Here is a 26,979-nt window from a genome sequence, read left to right on the forward strand (position 1 = left end):
GCGCTAGCATGGAAATATCTGCTGTTCCCATGTCCATGCTGGCTCCCTTCTGCCCTTCTTCTGAAAAGCATCTACATTCACTTCTATCCAGTGCAGCAGAACCCAGGGCTCTGACATACATACAAGGGTGCTGTGGTCCAGGGAAAGACAGAACTGAGCTGCAGATCCCAGAAGAGTATGTCTGCCGTCCAACTATGCCCCCAAGGCCTGACTCCAAAATAAAGGAAATGTCACCATGCCACCCAAAGCAGCCACACACACACACACACACACACACACACACACACACACACACGCCTTGCTGGCAGTAAATGCTGGGGCAGCTGGGGAGGCTGAGAGCTGGGAAGTAAAGCTGTTTGGGAGGCAAAGTGGACAGGCTTCAGCAACATGCCTGAAATCAACAGGAAGCAAGAAGAGATGGCCAAGGGGAGGCTTTTCTCTTGGGAGATGGGGGATGCAGGAAAGAAATACTCTAGGGAAGAGAGGGCTAGGCCTGGAGGAAACCCTTGAAGGGGGCATGCAGAACCAGGTGGGTCTATAGGGAGCTATCCAGAGAAGGTGAAAGATGTGTGGAAGGTACCACAGGACCCTAGGTGTGTACCAGCCTTATCTGGAGGGTATGAGGCACTATCTATAGGAGCCTCCTGTAACTGAGTTAGGCCTAGCCTGCTCTGACATGGCATGGCCTTGGAGGAAAGAGGCGCTTTGATCCCTCAGAACCACCTCCACCCAGATGTTGCTTCACAGGCTCCTTAGCTCCTATATTAGGTCACGACCTGGGACTTCAAAAGGAGACTGTACCCAGAGTTCCCAAGTAGGAAGGTACTGGAGTTCTTAGGAAAAACGAGGGTACATTTCCCAGACAACTCCCATTATCAGTCCTGAGTGGTCACTCAGAAAGCACAGCATCATTATCAACAGGAAGGTTCACCCTCAACATCCATGACCCCAGGGATCCCTCAATAGACCACTGGACCAGCTTTGAGCCTTCTGTGTGTCAGACAACCAGCTCAGAGAAAGTGATAGAAATATATATGAATGATGTCCGTGGTGGGGGATGGGGAAGGGGTTGGGGGCAGGAGGCCCTGGTTCCCAGCAACTGTCAGGCAGAAGAAGTCAGGTGCCAGCTGTGATGCCTTGGATGCTGGGCACCATCACGCTGAGCCCTCCCTCTTCCTACCTTCTTGTGGGCAGCAATAGCCAGCTGGGCCCACTTCTCCAGATTCTTCAGCGGTGTGATCTCACGGTCAGGAATGTAAGTGGGTACCAGGCTCAGCAGACGCTCCAGAATCATCTCAGAACCATAGTCCACAAAGTACTGCTGAGAGGCCAGCTCGGCCAGGTCATCCTCCTGAGGATGACACACAGCATCATCACCACCCCTGGGGATGCCCTGCCAGCCCAGCCCCCTCCCAGCTGTGCCTCCTGTAGCTTGGGGACCCTGATCCTCAGGACCCTGTGTTCTCTTCTCCCTTCTCTTTACAGAGCAATCACAAGATCCCTAAGCCCACAGCCATGCTCTTGCCCTGTGCCTGGTCCCCTTGGCACCAGCTCAGACTGGCTTCTGTCCAGGGGCACATACACTGAGCAAAAGAGAGCAGGTGGCCTATTTGGTGGTGGTCAGACAGCTGGGTTCAGTGTTGCCTGAAAGCCATGTGGGCTGGCAGTCCTGTCTTGGACACTGGACCATTATCTTCAAAAATAAGACCCTCAATTCTGTCCCCCAAAAAGAGGTAAACTGAGATACACCTACAAATCCTGATCTACATGATCAGATCTTCTCCTTCAGAGAAGTTCCTAGACTAAGAACCAGACAAATATGTTCATCAGCTCCTACAGGTATCATGCACATGCACTGCAGAGTGCATGGACCCCCTTCCCGTGGGGAATCAGGATAGCTTTCTGAGCATCCACTGCACACAGCTCATGTGCGGTTAAGTAGCAATGAATCCAAAAGAAACCCAGGAAATGTCTAACTGCCACCCAGCTGGTGTCGGCACCATCTGACAACAGCCTTTAGCTTGTGGCCATGGCCTCTTTTGGCTCACGCACCCCACTTACTTTCTCACACCTGTACTCCCCAAACTTGACTCCTCGCACCACCTGCTGGTAGATGAGGTTGGTGGCCACATTGTCCTCTGAGGGGTTGTGCCAAGGTGTGAAGACCTCCTTTCTAAAGAAGAGCCTCCATGGAGCGTTGCGCTCCTGGGCACCCTGCTCCTTGGCATACTGCTCACACTGGGAGATGGCATCCATGACATGGTCACTGCCACTGCCCAGGGAGGACACCTGTGAGCAGAGGAGAGATGGCACAGTGGGAAGAAAGGCAGGACAGGATCAAAGAAGGACTTCAAAGGGTCACCCACTGTGACAACTGTATGAGCACAGATAGAGCCCTGAGGCTCAGAGGAGGCAGAATTCTGTCCTAGGTCCCCTGAAGGTTGATCCCAGGGACAGGCTCCGAGCTAGCTTGTAGCATGCAGTGACTGCCTTTCAAGGCATGTGTATGTGGGAGTCCTTTTTTTTTTTTCTCAGAGCAAGGGATGCTGTTAAGGGATGCTGGAGGGGCCAATTCATGAGGGAAGATCCAGGCAAACTGTGACCAAGTGCGAAGTCCATGAGTCAGAGCCAGAGAAAATTCCAGGCCTAGCTCAGCAGAAAAGACCTGTGCCCATGCCAGGACCCACACTGCTGGAAAAGATGTGGAAAGGGCAGACTAGTGGCTGAGCAGACTTCTATACATCACAACAACAGATGTGACCCTGGAGAGTGGAGTGGTCTGCCCCTCTTTTCTAAGCAGGAAGAGAAGGGCTTTCCCCTGGGCACCCATGGTTGGAAAGAGCTCTGGACCTCTGATTGTGGGGTACCCGGGTGCCAGAGAGCTTGACACCTTTTCTGTAGAGCCTGTTTCCCATAGCTTGTGACTCACATGCATGCGAACACCTCAGCCAGCAGGTGGCAGCACTAGGCTGGGCTGGCCTACCATACCTTATCGAACAGGGCGATGTAGAGGGAGAAGCCAAAGCGATCCTTGAGTGAGATCTTGTCAGCCAGAGCATTGCACAGCTCCTTGGCTGTGGTTGCAGAATCTGTTAACAAGGTCTTAGTGGTCCCATCCATGAAGGTCACAGGCAACATGATGGGCTTCTTGGATTTGGTGGCCTGAAAGTGACCAAGAGGGTCTGTGGTCTCTTCACTCTCTCTATGCTCTGGCTGTCTAGGGGACAGGAGCTGACCCCCTACTACCAGCATCCCACTGGGACCGCCTGGAACTGTCACAGGTATACACCCTGAGGGGACATTTAGATGACTTGTGCCAGGGCCCCAAGCCTAGGAGGAAACCGCTGCAGCAGCATGGCTTTGACTATGTCCCATGGGCATAAGACAGACAGAAAGGGCCAATGACACTTGAGACTTTCATATTCTGGGGGGTGGGGGGAGGCTGAAATTTCAGAACCCAAGGAGCCCTGCAATCTAACATGAAGGGGTGCTTCTAGGGCAATTAGAGATTACAGGGAGCCCTGCAATCTGACATGAAAGGGTGCTTCTGAGACACTAGAGATCACGTTCCCACAAGCATGCCGTGTGAGCCTTGCCAACCTGCAGCTCCAGCCAGCTGGGTGGCTGTGTTCGAGTCCCATTGACAAAGGTCCTTCTCAGGCGCTCCTCACAGTAGGGGGCATAGCCGGGTGGGCCCCCGTGGATGAAGTTCCGCAGGTACTGCAGACAGGGAACTCAGTCTCAGCGAGGCAGTCTCCACTCTAGCTGCTGCAGCAGCCTGAGGTCCCTCCAGGCTACAGCAGGACCACCTACAGCCCCCTCTTCTAGGCCTACTCCCACTACCCCTAGATCAAGAGCATGCACTGCAGCTTGGCAGCAAGACCAGACGGTCAATCTCCTCAGCTTCACCCCCTGCCTTACCCTCACATTCTATCTCTGTCCTCTCTACTGCAGCTGCTGCTACCTTTCAGGGCCCCATATGGTCTCCCCCACTTCCCACACCCTCATGGCACCCAACTAGTACCCAGAGCCTGGCACAGAGTGATATCCAAGTGCCTGCCCCAAGATACATGTTCAGGTTGTTCAGTACATATCCTGATCACACTTGACCTCTATAGAATGATACTGGCAAAGCCAAGTGCTGGTCACCTGGGCAAAGGGGACCTGGGAGGAAGGGGCTGGGCATGTGTGAGACCTTCAAGGACCCGGGAGGGGCTCTGTCCCTCAAGAAGTCCCAGAACTCACATTCCAAAACTCAAGAAGTCCCAGAATCCCACATGAGGAATATTTGTGGAGCACCAGAAAGCACACGCCACATACATGCTGTGTCCCAGCATAGAGGGGCCCTGCACCCTTTCCATCCCAGACCATCTTCCTTACCTTAACAAACTTCTCAGAGGGAGCAAAGCAGCCCACGCAGAGAGACACAAGGATCCAGCCCCTGGCATAGCTGCTCTTGGATGGGTTGTGTGTGAGCTGCTTGCTGATCTGGCAGTAAATCTCATCCCTAAGTGAGGACAATACCTCGAAGTGACACCCAATCACCCCTCTACACCACAGCTCTTCTGGCCAGCCAGCCCAAGGCTTCCCAGGAGACAGAGACAGGCTAGATAAAGAAGCTGAGCAGGGTCTTGCTTTAGATTTGGGGGTCACTAGGAATAAAGTATGGCCCAGAAATAAAGCCAAAGCTCCTGATGGGGTCCAGCATCCACAAAGTGACCTATATCCTAATACAAGTTCAAAGGTCACAGGCTCTGCTATCCACCCTGCCTAGCCCCGGGTCAACCATATATAGCCTGAGTAAGGGACCCCACAGTCAGGGACAGTTTCTGTAATAGTGACTGTCATGACAGAAACAAACCAGGCACCTGGGAGGGTGCCAGGGCCAGTGAGCAGGGACTCAGGAACTGGAACACATCTCTCCAGTTTGTGAATGGATTACTTTGCACTAAGCGGAAAACATTTTCTCTTAACATCATTTTCTCTGTCTTGGGAGCTCCAAAAGGGCTTACCCCCCAGGACACACACACACACACACACACACACACACACACACTCACACACACAATGCTTCTCTGAGGACAGTGCCAGGTAAGAAGCAGGACTGTCTAATTCAGTAACTTCTCAATTTGGAGAGTTCATGAACCAACAAAATTTCAAGTTGCCACCTTTTTATCATGAGAAGATAACACATGCACGTTCACACTTCTTGCCCATGACCCAAATCATTTCATAGAACAAGGGCCACTTGAAATATTCAAAGCAGGCAGGCATCCCTCACAGCAACAATCAGGCCTGTAAGTGAAGCTGGCATGGCTCATCGAGGTCCCATCTTACCACAGACCAGTGGGGATCCTGTGCCTGAGTCTCTGACCTAGCCCCACTGAACTAACAGAAGGTGGCAGTGGCTAAGCCAGAGAAGGGAGGTTAGCCATGGTCCCTCTCGAGTCTACTTTCTAGCCTTCTTTGGCCTGGGGCTCCTGGCACAAGATTCCTGAACAGTCTACTTCAGATGTGGCAGACAGATAATCTGGTGGCCACCTCTTGCCCCTAGTGGCCCTGGGTGGTCTCTGGCTCAAGTGACTCAAGTGGCCTTGAAGAGGAATGGAGGGAGTTGAGGCTGACGGGTAGGTATGGTTGGAAGGTCAAATAACCCCTGGAAAGTCTCTTCCTCATGCTGGGCCTCAGTTTCCCCATCAAGAAGATGGAACTTGTCTCTTGTCCCCACTCCCAATATAAACACAAGTTTTTGGGATCCTAAGTCTTTACCTATGGTCATATGGTAAGCCAGTTCCCTGAGAAACCCAGGTCCCCCCACATCTGGCTGGGTTAACTATCAATTTATATAGGCGACTCCAAAGTCTTCCCACCAACTCACCAACACCCAGGCCATTGGTAGAGGTTTCTCCTGACCCAGGGATGGAAACAAAAGCAGGATCTCTAGGCATCGAGTGACCTCGCCATTGGCCTGGGCCAGCTGCACTGAAGGTGAGCCAGCAGTAGTGGATTTAAACCAGAAAGCTCAAGTGGAGCCATGATAACCATTAGCTACAGGTGACAGTCTGCTCGCTCCATTCACTGTCTCAAAACTCTGCCTTCCCTCAGATCTCAGACGTGGGCACTATTCTCATTCCACCTTTCCAGATAAGGCAGAGAGGGATGAAGGAGATAGGTTAGGGTCATGTGACTAGCCAGCAACAGAGATAGCACGGGCATTTTTGCTTAATCCGTGGCGCCATCACCCACTGCCTTGAGAAGCCCAGCCACAGCAACCCACAGCCCCTTGGGTACTGACCTCAGTGCAGGCCGCAGGATGCCATTGCCGATGATAAAGTGCAGCTTCTCTAGATTTGAGGTGGGCCGATCCTCCAGCATGCTGTTGCCCTGCACCATGGATTCCCCATCATGCAGCCTCTTGGTCACCTAGGACAAGGACACAAGCTTAAGCCAAACAGGTGAGGCTGGGGTGCTGCACCTGCTAGGCTCCCCACAGGGAGCAGGGAGCGTCACAGATGGGGTGCTGTTCCTGCCAGCCACTGCAGAGAGTAGATAGGCGCATGGATGGCCCCTGAGCTTGTCATTACTCCATCCTTAAAGACTAATAACTAGACCACATGGCTGGGAGCACCAGCCTGATGCCACCGGCTTGGCCCTCTGTACCTCAGTCCCACCCAAGGGAAAGCCTTTCAGCCAGGATGTGTCCCATCCCTGACTCTGAGTGAGGCCCCCCATCTCACACCTACTGCACCAAAGTACAGCCTGGTTCACAACCACCTACTTATCAAGGCCCCTGGCCCTGACATGGCCACCCTTGGTTCTCAATTGATGTGTGTCTCCCTCCTGGCCTCATGCAACCACAGAAGCAGCCCCACGTTGCACTCAAATGCAGCAAGACACACTCCATCATAGACCAAAAAGGCCATGCAAGGGCCTCCTAGCACCTGAACCCAAGCCTGTCTGCCCCAGTCCCCACCAGCCTAGACAGCCCTGTGTGCAAGGCCTTGGCAGTCTCAGGAGGTGAGAGATGGACTGATGGGTGGTGGTGCCAGTATTCAAAAAGACTACAGAGAAGTCTGCTCCCAGGCTGAGAGGTCCTGGGATGAAATGCATGACATTCGAATCAGCTAGAAGAATTTTCCTTTTCATGTGCGTGCTTGGCCCCTCCCCATTCTTTTCCCTACCCTGGGAAGCCCCCAACCCCAAGCATTTCCATACACTTCTGTCTGGTGGTTGCTCCAGTGCTGCGCTGTGCAGAAGAGAGAAGCATCGTCCACTTTTCCTCTTGCTCCCATTCCCAGGGCCCCCAGCTCAGCTGTGCTGCAGCCTGGCTGCCTAAGGAAGCCCTACAGGGCCAGGGCTCTGCCCTTACCTCTTCTGTGAGTTTGGACTTCTTCTTCAGTGTCAAGTGTACCAACTTGTGTCTCACACTGGTCTTCTTCTGCCCCTCGGGGAGCTGGGTCTGTGTAACAGATGCAGGGATGAGACCTCTGGGCAGTGGGGCTATGGGGTGTGTGTGCATGTGTGTGTGTGTGTGTGAGAGTATGTGTGCGTGTGCATGAGCATGTGTGTGTGTGAGCATGTGTGTGTGTGAGCATGTGTGTGTGCGAGCATGTGTGTGTGCATGAGCGTGTGTGTGTGCATGAGCGTGTGTGTGTGTGCGTGAGTGTGTGTGTGTGTGTGTGTGTAATTTCCACATGGATGCTCACTAGGTGCAGGCCACAAGGCCACCCTCTACCCTCACCCCTGCCGACACTCAGAAAATCCTAGTTACTGTCTGAGGCCTCCCCGTAAGGTGTCCCTAGAGGTGGCTCCCATGGCAAAGTCTGTCTGATCTGCAGTGTGGCCCCTCAGTTATGATGAGAACTTTACAGCTAGCAACTGATCACACATTATCCCCACAAGTGGACAGAGAGTGGCAGGGGGTTGAGGTGAGGATGAGGCAGAGACAGCTAGACCATAGAATGCTTTCTGCTGATTACCTGAGCCTGGTATGCTGACATCATCCCCACTAGCCCAAGACAGTTATCAGTTGGGGGCCCTGTGGCCTCACCTCGCCCTCGCCCTGCAGGGCCTGCAGCTCCTTCTTGTAAGTCTTCTTGCCTAGGGTCTCGTAGATCTTAGTCATCACAGGGATCTTCTCACTGCCGTCGCTCATGGCTGTGTGGTACTTAGGCTCTGGGAGGTCCCCCATGAACCGGAGGATGGTGATCCAGACAGCCAGTGCCGCCTGAGGATGGAGCACACATGTAAGAAATCCAGGGAGGATGGGGGAAGTGGCTCAAACCATAGAGACAGCCTTGGAGAGGAAGCTGGAGAAATAGATGCAAATGTGGTCTGACCCTAGGTTGGGGGCTGAACCAAAGCCCGACCTTGACTTGACAAGAGCAGCACCCACCACCCCAGCCCAGCCCTGCGAGCCATGACCCAGCTGCAGACAGCCTTACCAGCTGGTCACCCTCATCATCATGGTAGAGCAGTGGCTGCTTGAGAGGCCTCCGGGTGTAAGAGTGTGTGGTCGTGCCCTGGAAGTAGGTGGCAGCAAATTTGGCGAACTTGTACTCAGAAAGGTCCTCTTCATCCTCATCAGGCAGGGGCAGGGCAGCATCAACATCCTCTTCCACCATTTCCCTCCGTCCTCGCTCCAGGTCCTGATGGGCACAGAGGGGTTGTGTCTGAAGTGTTAGGCTGGGCGCTGCAGCCAGCAGGGCCAGAACAGAGGCAACACTGGCTGCTGTTCCCCCCAGCCCCCACAGAGCCAGCCCCTCCTCCCAGAAGGCAAGGCCTCTGCTGCTTCTCTCCACTGTCCAAGCAGAGCCCAGCACATAGGGGATCCTCAAGGACAATGGATAAAAGTTTGAGAATGGCTTCAGAGAGGGGTAGCAGGTGGATCAAGGTCACGTGGCAGGCAGAGGCTGGATGGGATCTGAGACCCATAGTCCTTCACCCAGTCAGTCACCCCTGCCTTCTATATCAGGGCAAAGGATGTGAGAGGAGAGAGAGAAGGCACTGGGGTGCCTCAGGAAGTCCCGCCCCAAAGTCCTGATACCTCAAAGCCACTAGGCGCCTGACCCTCCTGGCCTGGCAGGCTGCCTGAAGTGCCCAGGAAGCCAAACATCTTGTCCACCATATCTGAGTGGTTGATGGGCTCTTGGCGGGCCTTCTCCATCTGCTCCAGCAGCTCCTTCTTCCGCCGAGCCTCCTCCTTCTCCTTCAGCTCCCGCTCTGCATCCTCACGGGCTAGCTGGGCCAGGCGCTCCTGAGGTTGGAGGGATGCAGAAGTAAGTCAGCACCCAGCAACATAGCTTCAGAAAAACAGCTGTCTTCAGGGAGCCCAGGAGGGACCAGAAGCAGCAGCCGCAGCCCTAGGGCTCTAGGGCTCTGACACAGGGGTGGGCTCACTGTGCTTGTAGCCCACATCTAGGACAGACAGATGTCTAGCATCCCTGGACCACAGGAGGACACCTCCTCTAGTACTCTCTTTTCCCTGCTTACCCCTGCCTCCATACCCTCCCCTGACTCCATATCCTCCCCTTCCCATTCCCTCCCCTGTTTTCAGGCCACAAAAACCATGAAGTCTTGGGCCGTGGAACTGGGAACTGTGCTAGAGCTGACCAAAAGATTAATGTGAGCCACATTTAAAAGGCAAAATAATGATGGGGATAATGATGGTGGTGGTGGTGCCACTTGCTGCTGGTGATGATGATGATGATGATGATGATGATGATGATGATGATAAATAAAACCAATATTAATAATGCTTTAATTGCTTGAGTTATGTTTTCAAATGTCATCTGATAGCATGTAATCAGTATAACCATTATGCCAGGGTACCTTACATCCTGCCCCTCTGCAGCTAAGTCGACATAATATTGTATGCATCCCACAATTTTAGCCATGGCTTTTAGATGAACCACACTTCAGTGTTTGGTGGCATTTGTGGTTGACAGCCTTGTGTCAGGCTGAGTGACCCTAGTCACTCCCTTGTCAGGCTTTTGCTCTGAGTGTCACCACTAACCAGGAAGGTACCGCGGACACAGCCCAAACCCTGCGTGAGAATTCAGCGGCTGTGTGCTGAGGGCACGAGGAAGAAGTATCTCCCAGGAGGAGGGAGGAAGATCGCAGGCACAGGTGACAAGCAGCCAGCGATGGAGGAAAGCCAGGAACCAGACTGTAGAGCAGCTACCCAGGAGAGCGCAGAGGTCTGGCTGACCTGATGCTTGCGCTCCGCCTCCTCCTTAGCCTTCTTGGCGCTCATCTCCTTTCGGAGCTTCTCCTCCTCTGCCAGCCGCATCCTCTCTGCCTCGAGGCGCCGCCGGTACTGAGGAAAGGAGCAGCCTCATCACAGCTCTGCCTCACCCCACCTCTATCTCCCCCAAGCTCTGAAAGTTGGAGTTGGAGCCCTGGTCACAATGGATCGGGGCTCATCGGATCCCAGAGCCAGTCCAGATGTGCCAGATGTGTCCTTAAAATTCACAAGGGACCTGGGCCTCAGTCCATTCCTGCAGGCAATGCCAAGGCTCTCTTCTGGCTTTGGCTTCCTCAACCAGCACCAGGCAGGGGTCGGGAGACACTTTCGTGGGGTAGCACACACTTAGACACCACCCACTCTTGGGGCTCACAAACCCTCTCACCTCAACCCGGAGGCGCCTGTGTAGGCGGCGGGCAATCATGCCTCGGGCATAGGCCTGCACTGTGATCACAGCCCAGAGGCGGTGGCGGAAGGCCTTGCGCACTAGGTAGGCCCGGCAGCGGGCCTGGAACTCTATTATGCGCTGTCTGGCCAAGCGGTACTTCTTGTGCAGCATCCGGGAGCGGTACAGGGCCTGCAACCGCAGGAAACCAAGACGAATCTGCAAGGACAGCAATCCCTGCTCAGACTTGAGCTCCTGCCAAGATGAATGAGGCCTGCAGCAACACCCAGTGCTCAAGCCTCTATCAGACTGGACCCTCCATCAGACTGGACCCACCAAGATACCATCTATGTCATTCAAACAGTGTCCCTCATCGAGACCTACATCCTTCCAGAAATTTCAGCTGCAACTAACCAGTGTCCTTTCTTCTCATTTCTCTAATCCAAGTTCAGATGTTCTACACATTGCATGTGACCAGGTCTATCTTGGATCATTCCAAAGTCTCACTCTCATGCTTTAACTCACCAAAATATGCCAAGAAAAATAGCTCACAAAACATGGGGTGAGCCTCTAGAGCTAGACCAGGGCTTTGGCTGAAGGTAAGGTACGGCTGGGGCATCGTCAGGATGCAGGTTAAGTCCTGCTGCCAAGGTAACACTGCCTGCCTCCACAGTCTGGCTAACAGAATCAGGGGTTGGGACTGGGGAAGGGACTCACCAGCTCATAGTTTTTTCTACAGTGGTGGCCCCGCCAATGCCTCTGGATCAGTGTGGCGGCACTCTTCAATCTCAGGAAGTTGGACCTGAAAGGGAGACAGGGATGGGTGATTCCAGAGCAGACAGCTGGTGGCCAGAGCCAGGCAGGGCCCCAGGTGTGCCACCTGGGGCCCTGTGATCTCCAAGCTGTGTGATCTCGGGCAAGGCATAGAACCTCTGTACCACAGTGCTGCCATCTGGGAGAAATGAGAAGCAAAGCCCGTGTCTGTCCTTCCTGCCTGGCAGCCTTATCACAAGAAATCTTTAAGGCAGAAATAAGAAAGACTCTTGTTGGGTGGGTGAGTGTGTGACCAGATCGATAATGAAATAACTCCAAAGGGGGAGCTTTACATTGTCCAACTCCTTCACTTTGTAGCTGAGGAAGCTAAGACCTGGGAGGCTGGAACTAGAGCCCCTGGCACTGTCTGCCTCTAAGGAGTCCAGGGCTGTTCCCCTGTACACAGTAGGCTGTTTCTCAGATACCACAGTCACCTCTGGTTTGATGGGGACAGAGACCACACAGCAACAGCGGGGATCTGCTAAGAATTAGAAAACACAGGAGGGAAAGATGGATATGTAATGGCACAAGCCAACACTCCAGGGCCTCCAGGCTGGATGCACGGAAAAACAAGGCTGAGAGCCAACTGGAGGATGGATGGGATGGGGGTGGGCAGTGTGGACCATGGAGAAACACTGGAGGAAGAGCAGGCATCGAGGAAGAGGCTGGCGGACTCACAGGTAATGGGGAGACACAGGGAAGGACCAGATGAAGGGCAAGCCAGTCTGTGGGTTTCTCTGGTTCTTGAAGCACACTCTAGAGTTGGTCTTGCTCTATGTGAGCTATCACAGGTGTATGCACATCCTTAATTTAGACTATGAGCTGCTCCTTGTAGCTGATAAAATCCCCAGTCCTGTCTAGATGAGCAGAATGTCTGTAAAACATACCTCTTGTCTCCATGTGTGTGGGAAGGGCAAACGACTGTGACATGGCAGATATGCATGAACCTTGTACCTGTGTTCCTCAGTGATCTTGTGTGCATGTTATGCACATGTGTGGTGGTTTCTGTGTGGGTATCATTGGTATGCGTGTTTGATTCTGGTGTTCACGTGGGAGAGCGGAGGTGAGCCAAGCACGTTCCCATTGGGGGAGCTGAGAGAGCAGAAGCTGTTGACACAGACCTGTCTTTGAAGCCCCGGATGACCTTCTGGAGGAGGATGACTCTGTCTGTGATGGCCTTGTCCCGCTCCACCTCCAGCAACATGTCATGGTGGTCCTGAAAGACAGACCTCCTGAGCAGTATCCCCCAGGACCACCTATTCAATCCAGATAGAGCCAGCCTTCCTTCATAAGGCAGGCTTAGGGCTCTATGTACATTCAGACTCCCAACCTTGCTGGAGGCCTGTGTAGTGACCTCCTTTAGCCAAAAGCCTGGGGATTGGAGATTGGGGAGTGACACAATAATGTCACTTCCTGGCTTCCCCTGCCATCATCTCAGCCCTGGACACTGTTACTTTTCTATCTAGGATCTTGGTAGCAGACTCCCTACCAGGAGTCCCCTGGTGTCCATCAGTCCCCCTATGACCCTCTCTTTCACATGCAGTTGGACAACCTTTTTATGACCTTCCACACATACCCGATAGCATATGCACCAACCTGACACTCAAGACCACTCCAGGCCCCACTGACATCTCCAGCCCTTCCCCTCCTCATTTCCAAGTCCAGGCCTCCCCCCAGTTAGATGAAACATGAAACTTTGCCTGTTCATTATGTGTGTGTGTGTGTGTGTGTGTGTGTGTCTGTGTGTGTGTGTGTGTGTGTGTGTGTGTATGGAGTGTTCTGTGGGTAGGCATAGTGCAGGGTAGTTTGTCAGAGCCACAGAAAAACAGGCAGAAACCTGTCTAATAATTACGGACACAGGTGAGATTCAGAAGCTCATCATGGCCTTCTCAGTGGCAGATGAATGGGTAGATGGGTGGATGGATGAATGGGGGATGGATGAATGTTGGGACACGTGGGCTCTTAGAAGTATTCCTAAAGAGTACAGATGGGCGAGTGTGAGAACAGTGGGACCCTGTGAGTCTTCTGGTGCTTGGTGCCATCCCCATCTCACTTGCTTTCTATACTATCACATGCCTGGCACTTGATATACCAGGTCAGTAGCCTGCTCCCTGCAATCCCTAGCTTGACTTCAGTCCCTCACTCTTCTCTGAACCTGTGAATCAAGCACAGGACTTTCTACCCCACACCACTAGCAGGGAGACACTGAGAGGCCTGGCACACAGAACTCACTGTCCAACCAGCCGCTAAGGAAATGGAGAGAATGCAAACATCTTTCCCAACGCTGAAACCCTTGTTTCTGCAGAGGAGATGCAGGGGCTGACTCAGAGCCCACACCAAGAGGAGTGAGATAGACCCCTAACCAGACCCCACTAAAGGCTGCTTCCTCCCCTTTCTTCTCCCTGATGTTCTGTGTCCAGCCCTGCCCCCACAGAGGAGGGACCCTGCTCTGTCACCAGGACAGAGGAAATGGAAATGAGGAAGCCCACACTGTCTCTGTGCAGCTGCTCTCCAGGGCCATGAGTGCTCAGGGCCCAGTTTCTTGCTCCTGCCCACCGCTTCCTAGGAGGCTGTGGGAGCCAGGAACCCTAACTGCTGTACCCAGATGCTGAGACAGAACCATTGAGGACAGTACACAGCTGACCCTCATGACCCTGCTTGCGGAAAACCACAAGGGACCTGAGGCCCATTCTAGACCATCACAGGCCCAGCTTGTCACAGACAGAAGAGAAGGCAGAATGTTCAGTAACTTGTCCGAAGCCCCCAGGTTGAACACCACATCCCCCACAGGATTTGAATGAATACCTGGCATGGGTCTGACGAGACAGCCTATTTGGTCGTCCAAGCTCTAACCTGGAGTCAGTGCCTGGCCCCATGAGTTATCTCTAATGCGCGTGTGCGCGCGCGCGCGCACACACACACACACACACACACACACACACACACACAAACACACACACAGACACACACACACCAAGAAACCCTGTAGCCCCCTCAGAAACACCCCATGCATGGAGGCCTCTGGACACGATGGAGCCATGGCAGCCAGGACAGGCTGTGCTCACCTTCAGGAAGATCTTGGTTTTGCCAATCTGCCAGTCATCGTGTGGGCCCAGCACAGCCTCAGCCATGCGTTGGCATGTCCCTCGGAGGTCGCCCTGGGCAGAAGGCAAGGGTATTGACAGTATATGGAAAGGCCCCCTTGAAGGAGAGATATTGGACACAGCCCTTTCTTTGCCCACCTCTTCATCTCTCGGATGCTGGCCCACACCACTAGCAGGGAGACACTGAGAGGCCTGGCACACAGAACTCACTGTCCAACCAGCCGCTAAGGAACACAGAGAGTCCTCCTCAAGACTGAGAGACAGGTCTGTCTGACTGACCCAGCCTGGCCCTGCCTTCTGTAACATCTGTTTTCTCCTCAAGCCACCTAGATGACAAACACCATAGCAACCTTCAAGGGTGTCCTTCTACCCTGCAGCAGGTCCTGATGTGATCAAAGTAGATGTCAAGCTCCAGCCACTGTCACACATAAAACTGGGGTCCTCTGCCCTGGTGGTGGACCCGGCTTTGTACCTGCTTGTATGCTGGCTTCACTCCCGGCAGCAGCACCCGGTATCGCTCCACAAACTCCACAAAGCTGTAACGAATAGGGTAGCCTGCATGGCGGATGCGGATCGTCTCCATCATGCCCGAATACCGCAGCTGGCGTACACACAGGTGCCGGTCGAAGAGCTGCCGGGCCAGAACCAAAGGTGTCACGGCAAGGCCACTACTGGGATGCAGGCCCTGCCCCGTTTCTGAGCAGCACAGACAGAAACACACAGAAGTTGAGGCCTCCTAGGAGCAAAGCCAGGTAGGAGGCCAGGTCTGCTGGTCAAACCCACATGGCAGCAGGAAGTGGGGACCTGCAGATGGACAACCGTGTGCTATAGGATCAGATCGCAGAGAAGACACAGGTCCTTGTACACTGGGAGACACAGGAGGTTTCATGGATATTAGGGAAGGGTCTTCCAAGGCTGGAGGAGGGCAACCAGGTGGGGAGGGGCAGGAGCTTTAAAGTGCACACCCTGCTGGGGGGAACATGGAGGGAGCAGAAAAGCCTAGGCCAGGATGCGGTGGAGCTGCCAGGAGAGGTACTCTACACAACCCCAGGCTGCCTTTAAGGGCCTCCATGCAAAACCAACTCCCCAGGGCTGGCTGTAGTGTCTTAAGGAAGGAAGAGGCACTGTATTATAACCGGCTCACAGTAGCCGCTGTGACGGCTCCAGGGCAGGACTACACCCTGAGTTCAGATGGACTGCAAATGCAGAAAGCAGGCCCAGCGGCCTTCTGAGGCCAGGCTAGGAGTCTGGGCTTTGTCCCAAGGGTGGTTGGAGTCAGGGAAGGTTTGCAGCAGAGAGACATGGGGCAGGATTTACTTTAAGAATAACATCACGCGCTGGGTTGGCCATGCTTGATCCCAGCAATCAAGAGGCAGAGGCAGAGAGGTCCCCGTGAGCTAATCTGCACAGCAAGGTCTAGGCAGGGCTACCCAGCAAGACCTTATCACAAAAGAAGAGCAGGAATGACACTATCCTCAGTGTGAGGAAGGGTGTTGAGAGGCGGGGGAGGGAGACAAGCCACTGCAAAGGAGGAGGCCTGGACTGGGAAAAGGTCCCAGGGAGCTAGTGCCCGGCCCTGTCATCCTGCTGCCCTGCTCCCGAGTAGGATCTGAGGCCTGAAGAGGACGGGACTCACCCACTCTGGGAAACGGTTTCCTGGCGGGGACAGCGCGTGCGGAAGGTCAGCTTCCGCAGCCCATTTCCTCTCCCTCTGGGCCACTTTCCCCTGCCTTCCTTCCCTCCCTAAGCCCCACACCCAGCTTCCCCCAGACCTCTCCCCTCTTTTGGATAAACAACACTTCCAGGGCCTGCACTGAAACAGAAAGCTAGCAGCCAGGCAGCCTGTGGCACTTGAGTGGCCTCAATCCCTGAGCCCCCATGTGACAACTGTCACTTCCTCACAGGCAACATGCTGAAAAGGACTCTACCCAGTGTATGGAAAGGCCAACAAATGCTGCCACTAATGGTTAAAAAAAAAAAAAAAGAAGAGGGACCTTCAGGCAAAGGAGTCCAGAAGGACTTCCTGAAGGAGGTGGGCATTGAACTGAGGGTGGGGGGAGCTTTCAAAGGAGGAGCCAGCATGAGCCACACTTGTATTTACTAAGCACTTAACAGGTACCCTACAATCATCAAGCACGTCTCTGGGGAGGAGGCGGCTGTGAGTTTTCAATCTCAAGGATACTGGGGCACAGGGCAGTGTCTGACTTACATACAAACCATTCAGCTGGGAGACAGCAAAGCCAGCATTAACATGACTGTGGAGCCCCTATGCCCCCAGCAACTTGACAAGCCCTCTAGTCCCCAGAGAGAACAAGGCTTCCCATTGCCCACCTGCCCCATCCATCTTGCCCCCTCCATTCCCACCCTCCACCCCTGCCCACCACATCCCCTCCGAGGCTCACCATGGGCTTCTTGAACTCATTGGGTTTGATGCAACGCACAAAGAAGGGCTGGCAGGCGCCCAGTGTGCGCATCAGCAGCTCCAGAGACCGCTTGAACTGGCTGCTGAGTGTAGGCGAACGCTTCCTGGTCTCGGCACCCTGTGGCGGGGGACAGACAGACAGTGATGGGAGGGGCCATGCCTTCCCCCTCCCACCCTCCAGCAGCCGTTCAGGAGGGAGGAAAGTACCGGGAAGGTCATCATGGTTAGTATATGGGTAGTTGGGGATCTCCCGTGACACCCCTGGTCTGGGCTGGAACTTGGACCTCAGACAGCCACTACAGAGAGCTCCCTAGGACCCCTCCAATAGTGTCCCTCCAGACCCCCCACCATTAGCCAGGAGACTCTGGGCCAGCAGCAGTTCCTCTCTGTGTAAATGAAGGGTTCAGACTTGGTGTCCTCGGATACTGAGGTCATCTTAGTGACAGGAGTTAGGTAAACCTAAATTCAAACTCCATATACAGCCTAGGCTGACCACTAAAGGGTGCTGAGCCTCCATTGTTTCCTAAGCAAAAACATTGCCATCTACCTGCCTGATGGGACAGGTGGAGAGTCCAAGTGCAACAAGTGGCCACCCGGGGTCCCTGGGAACTGCACTCCCTGAGAGCCTGGAGGTGACAACATAGCTCATGACCTCCCCTGCTCTGCTTTAAGAATCAGTGGGCAGGCTGGAGCAGTGTGAGTGACCTGGATAATCCTGCTAAGGCAGGTTGCTGTGCTCCCAGCTGCTGTGCTCCCAGCTGCTGTGTGAGCCACCCAGGCCCTCTGCACCCCCTGCCTTTATGTTGTCTTCTCAGAACATTGGGAAATAACAGGGAGAAAGGGAATTCGGGAAGAGCTTGAGGTCAAGCAAACAGGAAATGAGCCTTCTGGGACATTGCAGAACTCAGATTAGAAAGAACGCGGTACCACCTTATACTGTTTTCCTGGTCATTTTTATGTGAGAACTCACTAGTAAACTTGATTTTGCTGTAAGATCTTACGTTTTTAGAGCTATAATCCAGTCCTCTCCTTTAGCATCAGAAGTGTGGGGTGCAGGAAGCTGGTGGAGAGATGGCTGAACAGAGAGGAACGCTTCCTGCTCTTGCAGAGGACACGGGCAGCTCACACCCTCTAAGTCCAGCTCCAGGGGATCTGGCGCCCTCTGCTGACCTCTGAGGAGCCCTGCATACCTGTGCTGCACTTATATACATTCGGGCGCACACACACATACATATAAAATAAACTATTTTTAACTCTGGAGTGCAGAGGCACATGTATGGGGTATTTGGGAGGTAGAGGTGCCTAACCCGCATTAAATTCAGGCGCTATGCTATACCTTCTAATCAACCCTGTAGGAAAGCAAATGTTTTGGTTCTGAAACAAGAAGTATTTTTCTTCTTAAGTTCCGTTGAAGAACATTCAAATTTTCGTTCAGGGGATCTAGGTTAATATTTGTCCTGCCTCATCAGGACTCTTGGTTCAGCAACAGCACATACATACCGAGCGTGTAGTTCAAAACAGAGCATATACAGCACACACCATATGCACATAGCGTACAACCACCCAGTGCACACATCTCAGCGTGGACACACTCCTGTGTACACACAGAGCATACATACATACCCACATGCACACGACACACACATCATATAGTATTATATACACAGGTGACACCCGAGCATGCAGACACTATACATGCTGTACATAACACATACATCCATATGCACACGTATAGCGCACAGACAGCTTGCACCGCATATAGCAGACATGACTTGTCCACACCAGGCATGCATATGCCACACAAATCACAAAATGCATACCTCACATGGCAGTGCATATAATTCACACACAGCACGTGTGCCATCCAGAATAAATGCATACTAAATGCATATGTGCGACACAAACATGGCACGAACACAACACTCAGCACACTTTCTGAACATATACGATAAAGTACATGTGGCATGCATACTCTGTGCATGCATGCATTGACACACAGCAAGCACACTAGGTAGCACTCATGCATATACATGACACGCACACATGAAGGAAGAGCACACGACACACCTCCCTTACAGCACACACCCCTACATGCACATGCATCACACACACATAGCATGTTCACTATGTGCCACAGGACATAGACAATGAGAACACACACGACACCGGACAGGGCACACACCCTTCAAGATCCTGTCATCTTCAATCTGTTTCCTTCTGTCTGTCCTCCCTGTTGGGGCCTCATGAGGACAGGTCTGCCTCACTCACTGCTATGTCACCAGGGCCTATGTGCATCAATACCTTGGTCACCTGGGGTACGGTTGCACAGCTTCCTGGTGTCCTCCATGGGGCACAGACTGTCCCCCTTCCAGCTGTGCAAGCCAAATCCTTAGGACCTATCCTCATGACCCTTCTCTGGTATGGGACAAGTCATCAGGTCCTTCCCAGAATCTGATGCCACTCACAGTTCCCGTGGCTGGGTCCAGCCTCAGCCTAGCTCGCTCCTTTTCCCACTGTAGCCTTTGTACTGGGCCCCTGCCCTGCCACCATGTCAGGCACTCTACAACCCCATTCACAAAGCAGCTGGGGCCCGGGGAAGGAAATCAGCCACATCCCTCCCCACTCAAAATCATCCAGTGACACCAGTTCACTTCTTGGAAAGCCAGCGTCCCTACAAGGATCCATGACAGCCCCAGAATCTAGTCCAGGAGCCTCTGGCCCCCAACATGTGTTTGTACTCCAGCCTCCTGGTTCTGCCTGGAGCACACTTGGAACTTTTGCACATGCTCATCCCTCTCCTTGCAAAGCCTGCCTTGTGGAGGAGGGTAGTGTTTTCACGTTCCTACCAATTGTCCAGTAATGCCCATCCTGTGCCTCATGAACAATCACAGAGTCTATCACCGACTCCCCGCCTCATCCTTCTCCATGCCCCACTCCAAACACGGCATGTTTTATTAATTTACTGTATCTCTTCACTGCTCCTCTGCTGGAACACTAGACTAAGTACGGAGTTTGGTTTGGTTTGGTTTCCATTTGTTTGCTGCTGTGTCCTGGGACTTGGACAGTATGTGGCCTATGCAAGGCACGCAATAAGCATTTGTAGATTGAATGAGTAAGTGGTGGAGTAAGTGAAGGTGTATATGGGATTTGCTTTCCCTGCCTTAGCCATCAGGGTCCTCATCTGGTTCTGTTATTCAGGGAAAGCATCCTTCCTGGTAATTACTGATTCCTGGGTCATCTGTGCATGTTCAGGGATGAGGCAAAGACTGAAGCCAAAAAAGTTCAAAGGCCAGTGTGAAATGGGCACAGAAAGGGTCTGACGGAAGGCAGATATCACCATGGTGTCAGTGTCTGCCAATGAGCAGGCACATTGCAGGCGGAAGTGAGTAGCTGTCCCGTGGACATGGCCGCGATGAGACATTCATCCAGGTACAATCCATGCCAGGAAAGAAGGCCTACCTCTGCTTCACGGATCCCTGTGTCTGTAGGTCAGGGCAGGTCATGATGCCCTGAACTGCCCTGGGGCAGCAGGCTCAAGAGTCAAAGGATGAAAGCTCGGGAGTGAGGGACCTGCCCAAGCAGAGGGCTTAGGTTCCTGTATGCATGCACTGTAGGTTTCCACCCCAAGGGAAGAGCTGTAGCTAAGACACTGTCCTAGAGCAATTCCTACAAGAAAGCAGCCAGGTTTCCAGCAGCTGTAGATCCTTCTTAGACTGGGGATGTTGGTAGAGCTATTACCTTGTAGGCATGGAGAGCTGAATTCAGTTCCCCCAAACCCTAAAAAAAGCTAAGTTTGGTGGTGCCCACTTGTAATCCAGTGCTGGGGGACAGGGCAGGCAGAACAGAACTGTTACTCACTGGCCAGCCAGCCTACCCTACATGGTGAGCTCTGGGTCAGGGAGGAAACTTGTCTCAAAAAAGGGGGTGGGTATGGCTCCTGCGGAGCAATATCTGAGGTGGTCCTCTGGCCTCCATACACATACACAGAGACAGAGACAGAGAGAGAGAGATAGAGAGAGAGAGAGAGAGAGAGAGAGAGAGAGAGAGACTGCACATTCACAGACTCTTATCTGCTGCCCCAGGGCAGCCCAGGGCCATGTGACCCATTTTGATGACAGATTGAGTCACATCAGGATTGGAACCTGTCCCAGCACACTGAAGGGACTTGTCAAAGGTCACAGTCAATCACTACTAAAGTGTCTATATGTATCACAGCCAGGAAAGAATGTGGTGTGTGCGTGTGCGCGCGCATGTGTGTGTGTGTGTGTGTGTGTGTATGTTATGGGTACAGGGACCAGAGGCATCCTTCACAGGAGGGAAGATAGTCCCTATCTAGACAGGCTTGGTATTTACTCCTCCCCTTAACACCCAGGGTGTTGGGTCTATCCTAAGGTCCTGGGAGGGCCCAGGAACAGGTCAAATATGTGTGTGGTTAGCACTTGGCAGAGAGGAGACAACAAATTTGGAAGCAGGAAGCAAAGAGGAGGTGGGCCTCCAGCTCCTTTGGAATGGGAAGTGCCACAGCAGCCAAGACCTGAAGGTTGGGATCAGAGCAGCCATTCTCCCCAGAGAATGTGTCATTAGGGTAAATGAAGCCCCTCCTTGACCTCAGTCCCATCCACAAAACAGAAGACCACCTGTACCTACACTTAAGTGTGCCATCAGAGTCCCCACTGAGTCTTTAAGGCCTGTGGGCATAGAAGCAGGTACGATAATAGGGGTGGGGCAGAAAAAGGCTTAGAACCTTCTTCAACTTTCTTCTTGTAGGCCTCAGTTTCCCCTTTAAGAAACTGAGGTTAATGCAGCACACACAACTCAAAAACCAAAAACCACTCCAAAAACCACTCCACAACCCCCTCCCAAAAAAACCAAAACACTCCACAAAAGACAGAAAAATCCAGCCCTCTCTCCCTTGGAGTCAGCCCCATGAGGGTGAGCTCTCCCACCACAGTCATCCTGGGCCCCAGACTGGGGCTTTTACCTTTGAGGAAGCCGCGGCCTGGCCGACAGTGCCGGATGAATAACCACAGAGAAACTATAAGGGGAACCACAGGCAGGTGAGGCAGAAGAGGAGTGGGTGAGAGCCAAACAGCCACTGAGACTGGGTCGGGAGGGCCTGGGGTAGAGGTCAAGGTTGGCCACCATCCCAAGCAGGTCAGACACCTGCATAGGCCCGGGAGAATGGTGGTTCCCCCTCCCTGCTCCCCCCTCCTGTGCCCTGAGAAACAGGGACACAGAAAGGAATGGAATAAAAGCCATACAGGACAGCAAGAAACTCCAACTGACACCCACCTGCCCTTCAGAGGGACAGGGTAGGCTTGCTTTTGTATCAGCTCAGGGTCCAGGGTGGCCCATCTGCCACACAATCCTATGTCTCCCCTTGAGACTGTCTAGAGGTAGGCCTCTATGGTAAAGTCCCAAGTGACCTCCCACATAGCCCTTCTCTGAGCTTCATACCCAAGTCATATCCCAGGCCGGTAAAGGAGGACCAGAACGAAGCATCTCTCGCAGGCCTCCCCTTCTGGAGCCCAGCTACTGTCCCTTGTCCCTTCTCTGGGATTCAAGAGGCTCCATGGTTAGACAAAACTCAGGGTGGAGTAGAGAGTCAGGCCTGGCTTTCAGGGCCCCTTCAGCTCAAAGAAGCATCCAAAAATCTTACCATGGCAACGTCAGCCTGGAAAATCTGCTTTACGAACTTGTTCCGGGAAGAGTGGACCAGCTGGATGATGTCCCCGTGCAGGGTGTCTCGGTTCTTCTCCAGGAAGCCTGGGAGCAGCAAAGAGCGGTCATAGCTCCCCCCCCACCACCACTGAGCAAGGGTTCCCAAACCCACATCTGAGCCAGAAGGACCCTCAGAATTCACCTCACTTACCCACACCCATTCCACAGTGCAGGCACTGGGCCTGGAGAGGACAGAGGAAATGAGGAGCCATCCCCCAAACACACATCCCCACTCACAGCCTAAGTAAGCAGCACAGGAGGTCTCTGTCTCAAGAAGAGACTGAGACTACCTTCCCAACAGGGTCATCCCTATGCCGTGGTGAGCCCTTTGAACTCAGATGCCAGAGTCCTTGTGAAGGGATCACCTGGGAGACCACACACTGATGCTATAAGCCATCCATCCATAGGGCAGCTGACTACCACCACCCCACCACTAGGCAGGACAGTGTGTTTTACAAGTCTTCCTTGTGTTCTGGAACTGGCACCAACTATCTTCTCTAACTGACAAGAAAGGAGAGTGATTTCAGTGACACCAGAGCAGCAATCTATGGCAGCGCTAACACTCAAACCCAGGACCCTGGTCCCAACCTAGAGGAAGCTGCTATTCTCAGGGACAAAGGAAATAGGAAGATGCAGGAGATGAGGTGTCCATAGGCTAAAGATGTCTGAGGGGTGGCAACGTAGCCAAACACAGGACTTGGGCCACCCCTGAGTACAGACTCTGGACCTGGTGTGGTGATAGAAGGGTAAATTACAGCAGCAGGGTCTCTTATTAGACCCTGTGTGGCTATACCAGCCACACATGGGACATGAAGTCCCTTTCAAGGTTTTGGTGTCCTTGTCTGAGAGGACAAATGTAGTACTTTCATTGTATCAAGTCCTGCATACTCTCATGGATTTCTGACCAGTTCATGTGAGAGCGTGACCATGGCTGTAGGTTGCTCTGAATGCAATGGGCCTCGTGGGTGGGAGCGTTCAGGGTGATGGGCAGGAAGGATCTCAGTATATTATACCCACAGTGAATGCCAACTTGGAGTTGGCCTTTCACACCTGGCTGGATGGGAGGCTCATCAAGGCTCTCTGCAGGAAAGCTGCAACGCTGCAGGAATTGCAGAACTGCAGGAGAGGTAAGCTGGGTTTCCACCCCTCTGCCTAATTTCCAGCTTTTCTTTTTAAGATTTGTTTTTAAAACAGACTGTGAATCTGGCTGATCCAGAACTCACAGAGATTACTCTGTCTCTATTTTCCGAGTGTACCATATCCAGCAAGATTTATCTTCTGGATATGTGTGACACGGAGGGGTGGGTGCCCACAGAGGGCATTGGATCCCTTAGAGCTGGAGTGACAGGCAATTGTGAGCCAGCTAACATGTTCTGGGAACATGAGCTCAGGTCCTTTGGAAGAGTGCTTAACTACTGAGCCATCTCTCTAGCCCCCTTAGTTTTCAGCTTTAAATGGATAGCCACATGCTCTTGGGAGAAGGGAAGAGGCCTGAGCATCTACTTCAATGTGCTAGTCTTCTTGCTAGAAGTTTCTAGGCTCCACTTTGTGTCTACTAAGCTCTACTAGGTTTTGTTTTTAAGACAAAAATAAGGTAAAAGGCAAAGCACTGGATGGCATGCTTCCTGTGGCCCCTTCTGTCCTTTCTGAACTCTGCCTCTTGTGGTCTCACTCCTAACCTAGGGACAGAGAGGCTGGAGTACAGACAGAAACAGACACCCATCACCACTTGTACCTTGACTCTCATAATAGACAATGCCAGCAAAGTGGTTGATTCCAAACTGGGTCTCGTGGCTGTTCTTGGGTGGCACGTAGTTGGCATTGAGCTTGTGCTGTGAGTTCAGCTTATGCAGCATGGTGGCATCCGTGCCCTGAGGGAACAGAGCAGCTATTGCCAAGCCACAGCCTTCCAGGGCCTTCCTACCCACATCCTCCCACCCTTCCATGGACTTTCTCAGTAGCTACCCCCATCACACTCCGATACTAGCTCTTGGCCTCACTGCCAATCTGTGAGGTGGGTGAACCACATAACCTTAAATGCACAATCCAGAGTAGGATACCTGTTTCTCATGACTAAAATAATTGGAAGGCTAAGGCTGGAGGATATCTAGAGCCCAGGAGTTAAAGGCTAGCCTGATCACTATAACAATACTCTCTAATCTCAATGTTTCCCCTGAGAGCAATACTATGTTTCCTTCCCCAGGTCAAGCTAAATTCTCTCATTAGCATCTATCCTGAAGCAGCTGTGTAGATCTTGATGGTTTGGCCCAGGGCCCAGTGGAAAGCAGGTAATCCTTGCTCACCACAACACCACCCTAGAATCAGCCCAGAGCACCAGAACAGGCTCGCGTTGCTTCTCCCAGGTTGCAGATGGGAAAGCTGAGGCTTGCTGTGCCCACCTTGGGGAACTTGCTCTCCTCATCGATGAGGGAGATGACGTTCATAGGCCGGTTGGCAATCATGTCCAGTGCTTCCTGGTTGTCAGTGAACTCAATGTGCAACCAGTCAATGCTCTCCAGATCGTACTCCTCCTGCTCCAGCTTGAACACGTGCCGCACGAAGAATTGCTGCAGGTGCTCATTGGCAAAGTTAATGCAGAGCTGCTCGAAGCTGCAGAGGGAAGAGGACCTTGGACAGGTGACACCCAACGTCTGCCCTGTCACCCAGATCCAGCTCTGCCTATATCTACGGCTTGACACAAGACTCCCATCACGTGGGCTAGGGTAGAACTATCAAGTCCAACTCCTATGCTGAAGACAACTCTAGGGACTGGCAAGGGCGAAGGGCATGCCCAAGGTCACTGAGGATTAGAGAGGTAGGCTAGAAGCCAGGCTCAGGGCTCTTTCCTTTAGTGACCAGACCCTACATAAGGGAAATATCAGAACACTGGGAAGGTGGGCCATAGAGAGATACCAAACTATCACTGAGAGGCCTTGGCTAACACTGTCCAAGCAGAGGGCCAGCCCAGACGCCAGCCCAGCTAAGCAGCAGCCCTGACTCTCCTATTCAGTACGGTGGTCTCTGGGACTCTGGGACACTTTACATTACCAGAATTGAATTGACTTAAATTGAAGTGACTCTGGTCATAAGCTCAGAGACCAGAGACCACCTTCCAAGTACCCAGGACAGTGTAAACCTTCCCCAGTATCCAATTGGGCTGGCCTCAGCTCACCTGGGGCTGGCTGGGCATGAAAAGGCTCTCCAGGATGACCGAAGTCACCTTTCCCAAGCCTGAGGCTGTTCTTGGAAGCAGGAGAGTGCAGCTTAAGGGAAGAGGCATGGGGTCCCCCACGTTACCTGTTCACAGTGAAGTTCTCAAACCCAAAGATGTCCAGGAGACCGATGGACCGTCGAGAGTCCTTCACTTCCAGGGAAGGTGGCTTGTAGATTGCTGCGTTGATCTTCTCCACAATCCACACAAAGAGCCGCCCATAGATGCCCTGAAAGGTACCCATCAGCCTCAGGGCAAGGCAGACCCTCCCCGAGTGGCAGTCACCATTCCTCGACACGTTGGGTCTGGTCTCCAGCCTTACAGGTAGCGTTAATGCCCCCAAGTCTACACAGGGCTGTCCCTGCTACAGCACATGCATTCCTGCCTTAGCAACTACTCATTCGTTCCCTTAGAACTTCTCTTGACCCCGAGGCGGGGAAGGAGTCACCTTGGGGTTCAGCATCTTCACTTACTTGTCTCTCCATCCTCTGTATACCTAAAAGGTCCAGAATCTGGCACAGGAGGGGTACAGATTAGGGACTTTTTGAATGGCAAGTATATGGCCATAGAAACATGAAGACTGGGAGTCTTCCACCAGCCACACCCCATGAGATCTAAAAGGGTGCCCCAGGCTGAGAACAGCTGATCAAAGCAAGCCAGAGGGGACAAAGCAGGGCCCCTGGGGAGTACAGAGCCAGCTCCTCTAGGATGCCTGGCCTTGGGGCTTAGATGCTGACAGAGGGAAGCTGAGCATCAGAGAGTCAGAAACTTGAGTGGGCACTCTAGCCCATAGGCTGCCAAACAAGGACACGCTTTGGAAACATCTTGCACCTGTCCATCCACAACTCAAGGCAAAGAGAACAGATGGCCACCCCATTCACCCACCTTGACAAAGGCATCTCGCACATCCAGCGCCTGCTCCCTGCTGAGAGGGGTGGACACTGTCTCCCCGCGGGTGATAATGGTGCGGCTGGTAAGGCAGCTCATCAAGTCTGGGGGGTTCACCTACAGCAAACGCCCAGGTGTTGGCGCAGCCCCAGCCCGACTGTCCCCTTTGACCCCGCTTGGCTTCCCAGA

General features: G+C 53.0%; 1 protein-coding gene across 4 annotated transcripts in view; it reads right to left on the bottom strand.

The window, feature by feature from the left end:
- The window catches only part of Myo7a (myosin VIIA), a 71,360-nt gene that overhangs the window by 18,411 nt on the left and 25,970 nt on the right, over nt 1–26,979 (bottom strand). For all 4 annotated transcript variants that reach the window (XM_031387442.1, XM_031387443.1, XM_031387440.1 and 1 more), the window contains 22 exons: nt 26,788–26,907; nt 25,989–26,131; nt 25,091–25,301; nt 24,427–24,562; nt 22,630–22,736; nt 16,951–17,088; nt 15,021–15,179; nt 14,510–14,602; nt 12,566–12,660; nt 11,349–11,433; nt 10,632–10,850; nt 10,211–10,318; nt 9,047–9,256; nt 8,445–8,648; nt 8,051–8,227; nt 7,370–7,459; nt 6,296–6,423; nt 4,381–4,507; nt 3,601–3,720; nt 2,989–3,162; nt 2,062–2,289; nt 1,181–1,351 (listed from right to left, as the gene is read on the bottom strand). In XM_031387442.1, coding sequence (XP_031243302.1) covers nt 1,181–1,351; nt 2,062–2,289; nt 2,989–3,162; nt 3,601–3,720; nt 4,381–4,507; nt 6,296–6,423; nt 7,370–7,459; nt 8,051–8,227; nt 8,445–8,648; nt 9,047–9,256; nt 10,211–10,318; nt 10,632–10,850; nt 11,349–11,433; nt 12,566–12,660; nt 14,510–14,602; nt 15,021–15,179; nt 16,951–17,088; nt 22,630–22,736; nt 24,427–24,562; nt 25,091–25,301; nt 25,989–26,131; nt 26,788–26,907 — 3,243 coding nt within the window. The remainder of the gene's footprint in view (nt 1–1,180; nt 1,352–2,061; nt 2,290–2,988; nt 3,163–3,600; nt 3,721–4,380; nt 4,508–6,295; nt 6,424–7,369; nt 7,460–8,050; nt 8,228–8,444; nt 8,649–9,046; nt 9,257–10,210; nt 10,319–10,631; nt 10,851–11,348; nt 11,434–12,565; nt 12,661–14,509; nt 14,603–15,020; nt 15,180–16,950; nt 17,089–22,629; nt 22,737–24,426; nt 24,563–25,090; nt 25,302–25,988; nt 26,132–26,787; nt 26,908–26,979) is intronic.

This window comes from Mastomys coucha, unplaced genomic scaffold, assembly GCF_008632895.1.
Source record: "Mastomys coucha isolate ucsf_1 unplaced genomic scaffold, UCSF_Mcou_1 pScaffold21, whole genome shotgun sequence".
Classification (NCBI taxonomy): Eukaryota; Metazoa; Chordata; class Mammalia; order Rodentia; family Muridae; genus Mastomys; species Mastomys coucha.